General features: G+C 39.3%; 1 protein-coding gene across 1 annotated transcript; it reads left to right on the top strand.

Annotated features, from left to right (window-relative positions):
- The first annotated feature begins 329 nt into the window (after window positions 1–329).
- On the top strand, window positions 330–4,682 carry LOC105387756 (transport and Golgi organization protein 11). Its single transcript, XM_011558541.3, has 5 exons — window positions 330–475; window positions 717–797; window positions 1,244–1,373; window positions 1,926–2,199; window positions 3,730–4,682. Exons 2-5 carry the CDS (start codon window positions 726–728, stop codon window positions 3,935–3,937), a joined length of 684 nt encoding a protein of 227 aa, XP_011556843.2. The 5' UTR covers window positions 330–475; window positions 717–725; the 3' UTR covers window positions 3,938–4,682.
- Window positions 4,683–4,878: the final 196 nt, after the last annotated feature.

The raw sequence follows: 4,878 nt of genomic DNA, 5'->3' as shown, positions 1-4,878 counted from the left end.
AATGCTCAATCGGGCCAATGACAAGCGCGTAATTAAATGCTATCTCTGTAAAATGAAACTGACTTAATCATTTTGACCCTGTTGCGTACAAATATGACTTTCAGTTAACGAATATTTTTACTATTTTACAAATGTAGAATACGGCCATTAATTAGTTCAAAGAACAAAAAAAGTAGGTAAATTATTTAGAAAATAACACGTACTTATTACTTCCATAGATCAAACATTACAAAACCATGCAAAATATCCGATTGTCTTTAAAAATTACGTTACGCAACACGACTTTTATAAATTCTGTTCTGTGCAAATTTCTTGTCTTTCATCTGTCATCATGCTTGTCATTGTCATCCAAATATTTCTTTCGCTTTGTCAACCGTTCCCAAAAATAATTTAATTTACCTGATTTTAACTTAATATTTGCCTTAACATTACTGGATACATGGAATAAAATAGCGAGGAATTAAATTTCAGATTTGTGAGTATCCTCCAGTGTAAAGTATGCTGAAAATAGCTTCGCTCTAACTGCCTCCATTGCTGTGCCAGGCACTCCTTACGTTCTTTATCTGTTATGCATTTCTTCCTATTACGAAAAAGGCTATAGAGTAGCGGTTAATGTCTAATAACAGATGTGAATATCACATACTATTAGCTAGTATTAACTGGCCAGTCCCATGTAGTAGTAAATAATACAATTATGTGCTTATGTTTCGTTTCAGGGCAGCAAGATGCAGTACAGCTCAGACGAGGCCTATTCACGGCTCATTAGCCACAACATGACTGTGCCACAAAGGATTAAGGTACTTACTCTATTATGTTTATACAATACATTATTGAACCACTTTGGTTAGTTGTAACATTGAGATCAAAAGCTCACATAGACTCTTCACTTGATAGTTTCCAATCTAAAAAAATACATATTTGAATAATACAATAACATTTTTGCTCATTCTACTATAGGACTGAATTGCAACCTTGCATTGGTGCATGCACTTTTGCTAGTGCTTTTTTGAGTCTCAAAGAAATCATAGCGGGTCTTTTATTCTTTGGGCACATCTAAGATGTGCAACCTAATATATATCTGTGCTCAAGGAAATATCTGCCTTAGGTGGGAATCAATCCCTGGGCCTTTGGAGCTTAAGTTAGTGCATGAAATATTTCTACATGATTAGGTTGACTTCTATTTTACTCACTGCAAACAAATACCTTTAAAAGGATATTACAATAATGAACATTAAATTTCTAGGCAACTGGAGATGTTGCTGATGATGACCACGGCCCAAATGGCATGATTGGCGGGTGGGACTATGCCAATGAAAAATTTGACATGAAGGTTCCTGAGAGAATTCTGGTGGTTGGACAAGATCAGCATTTAGGTTTGTATTTAAATGCAAAATTTTATGTTGAATCCATAAATTAATCTGATGCAAAGAGCCCTTTAAGTTTATGAATGAGTCTGATAGACCTTGGGCAAGTGTGAACAATGTGAAAGGTGTTAACAAAGGTGTACTATTTGGGTGTGTAATATTTAGACACATTTGAAGAATTTAGTTAATTTGAATGTTACTGTTTGACTCCCAAATACATACACAATTTAAGTAAACCATGAAACACATCCTTGGAGGTAAAATTTTGGAAAATTGCTCTTTCATCTGAAAAGTGTTCCTCAACTAAAATTTGAAACTTCAGTCAGTATTAGTGTTGCCATAAGGTTTATTTTTTGTAAATTTAATTATAACACAAATACCTTGTTACGATGACTCAATATTCAATCTACTTCCCTCTCCAAGCCTGTCTGTGTAAAAGAACGCTATCAGTCCTAAAAAATACCCCTATGGAGAATTTTAAATTGCAGCAGTAAGCGTGTTTGTGATGAGACCTTGCTGTTTCATAATACTTACCTATAAACTTGCCAATTTACTCAACAGGGACCAAAGCCACACCCAGGGAGATCCAGCTCGACAACGCCGTCCTCCCCACGGACCCCGGCATGATCCGCGTCAGCACCCCCCCGCGCGTCATCACGCTCGACCAGCACTACTTCCCGTCAGCTGACGACTTCCCCCAGGGCATGCCCAACGGACAATCTCCGCCGCGGAATGTGAGGCCCTACCGGTACCAGGGCGACGGTGCACGGTCCACCACGCCGCGCCCTGACTGCTTCAATGACTCCACTATGACTGAATCCCGACTTGTGTTAAGGTTAGTTAAAGGTTTTAGTAGGCTATAACATATTCATATTATTATGAAAAATCTTTTAGTGCTAGGCTACGCTATGGTGTGGTGTCCCTTGAACGTGTTTATTTATTTATTTATTTATTTATTTATTTATTTATTTATTATAAAAAACAATAATGCTTAACAGCTATGGCCAACACGCGATTATTGCTAGGTAGTACAACAATTATGTATTTACAAAATAGAATTAAGCATTCAACAAATACAATTAAAATTATACAAAAAGAAACATAAAATACAACATTAAAAAAAAACAGAATTAAAAATCTATATAAATTGAGATCATTTTAAACAATAAATAACATATATCTTAGGAACTAAGTACAACTTTACATAGCCTAATAAGAGCAGGTAATGTAGTGTGATGTATGTCGGCATCCTGACATCGCTCTAAAAAGTTATTAATATGACAAATAGCCCTGACAGTGGGAGCATTCTGTCCACGTACTGTGGTGACCTCAACTACTGGTGCGAGGGCGGGCGGGCGCGCGCAGGCGGCGCGGCGCGGGCGGCCCCCGCGCGTCGGCGCCCACAGCCCCACGCCGCTCAGCGCCGCCGGGTTGTCCACGCCGCCCCGCAGCAGGCGCAGGTAGTGCACCACGGTGTGCACCGCTCGACGCACTTCCAGTGTCTCCATACCTACCATGCCTATTACAAATAGAGACGGATATAGAAAAGGATAGAATCCGTAGACCCTCCTAAATAGATATCTGGCAAACTTACGCTGCAAACGCTCCATCATGACAATATACTTAGCCTCGTAGGGGCCCCATGTAATTGCGTCAAATTCTAGTTTACTTCGGACAAACGAATTATATAGGACCATGGCAACTCTAGTGTCACTAAAATGAGATGCAGTGCGCATGACGTAACCTAGAGTCTTGTTAGCACTCTTACAACACGCCAGAATTTGGTTTCTAAATGAAAGTTGCGGATCCAACAAGACACCCAAGTCGCGTATCTCTTCTACTCTCTGGATAGGACAACCAAGTAACGTATAAGACTGCTCAACAAAGCTTTGCAGTCTGCCAAAAGTCATCACCCTACACTTGTCCACATTGAAATTCATATCGTTTAGTTCGCTCCAATGGCCAATAGCGTCGATGTCTTGCTGTAGTATCCTATATAACTAAAGTACAAGAATCAGCTCTAAAACAGAAGGATATAAATTAAATAAACGAACCATGTTATTATTTATAAAATAAAGGAATATAATGCGTGACTATTATTGCTGGTAAATATTTCACGGCCTCATTAAAATTATAAAAACAAAACAAAAAACACAAGATAAGCATAAAATTGTTTACGTTTAACTAAATACCTAACCGGATAGAGTGATACCTATAATTTACCTAATCAGCATAAAGATATTCTAAAGCCGATGCTTTTTCTCTAATTTCCTATTTTATCAACTTACACCTAAGATTTTTACTCCTTTAACGAAAACTTCTCACTTTACACCCTTCATCATAACACAACACCTTCTACCCCCAGGGACCCAACCCCGCCAATGGGCACCGGCGAGGGCCTCTCCATGTCCGAAGAACTCGTGCACCTGCGCCGGCAGATCGTGAAGCTGAACCGCCGGGTCATGTCCATCGAAGCCGAGCAGCTGCAGCGCCAGCAGAAGGAGAAGATCGCCTACGCCATCGGCATCGCCTATCTAGTGATCAAAGTCATCTCCTGGCTGAACCGGCCCTAGTTCTCACCGATCGCCCGTCGATCGGGAAGGGGAGCCTTTTCATCAGAGATGTGCTATGCAGATATACTGCTATGATGTCAAAGAAAGTTTCCTAAAAAGGGGTATGCTATATGGATAAATGAATATGATTGGTGGATATCAAGAGCATCCATAGCAACATAGCATAGCACATCTCTGGTGGAAAAGCACCCATACTCTAGCTTGACAAAAAACGAACGAACGGTATAGCTGTACTGCAAATGGTGCGTTTAAAGAGATAGAGTCGGGGTTAGTAGAGCAGCATTCCGAAACTTCGTTCTTCGTCATCTAGAGTGACCCCTGTGGTCTTTGCGTCCGAGGCTACATCCTACAAGTGCCTGGATGCCAAAGACTTAAGTTATTCCCCTGTTGAAAAAGAGTAATTTTAAGCAGTTGAAGTATATGTTATATGGAAAATTACTGGCTCTGTGAATGATTTTATGTAGGTACATGCTGAGTTGGGCCCATCAGTTGTAGTGATGTATTCAAAGGTGATGCTAATCTTGAAGGATTTTATTTCTTAGCATTTAGGTAATGATTCTTTTTGTATATAGTATGTACATTTCTGTAATCGTGTACAGTCATATAACATACTACCACATTGCCCATGCATTTCCGTTTAGATGTAGATATGAACTTCGGGAAAGACACAACCTTTGTTGAATTAGTATAGTATGTAATTGCAATGGGACAAGTTTTTTTTATTTAATTAAACTATGGTTTAAAACAATCGTTTTTTATTCAATTTTGGATCCTGTTACGTCCCAATAGTATGGTATGCACAATGGTAGAGGCCACGGGAAAATCCATTTAAAGAGAAGTTAAGATAGTTTTGTACACTTGATATAAATACCTACCTACATCAGGGCTAGTAACACGGGGCGCATTTAAGACTTGACATAAGTATTGCATCGCGCTTACGA

This window comes from Plutella xylostella, chromosome 15 (genome assembly GCF_932276165.1).
Source record: "Plutella xylostella chromosome 15, ilPluXylo3.1, whole genome shotgun sequence".
NCBI lineage: Eukaryota > Metazoa > Arthropoda > Insecta > Lepidoptera > Plutellidae > Plutella > Plutella xylostella.
The sequence above is the reverse complement of the archived record's forward strand: the minus strand, read 5'-3'. Positions and strand labels throughout refer to the sequence as shown.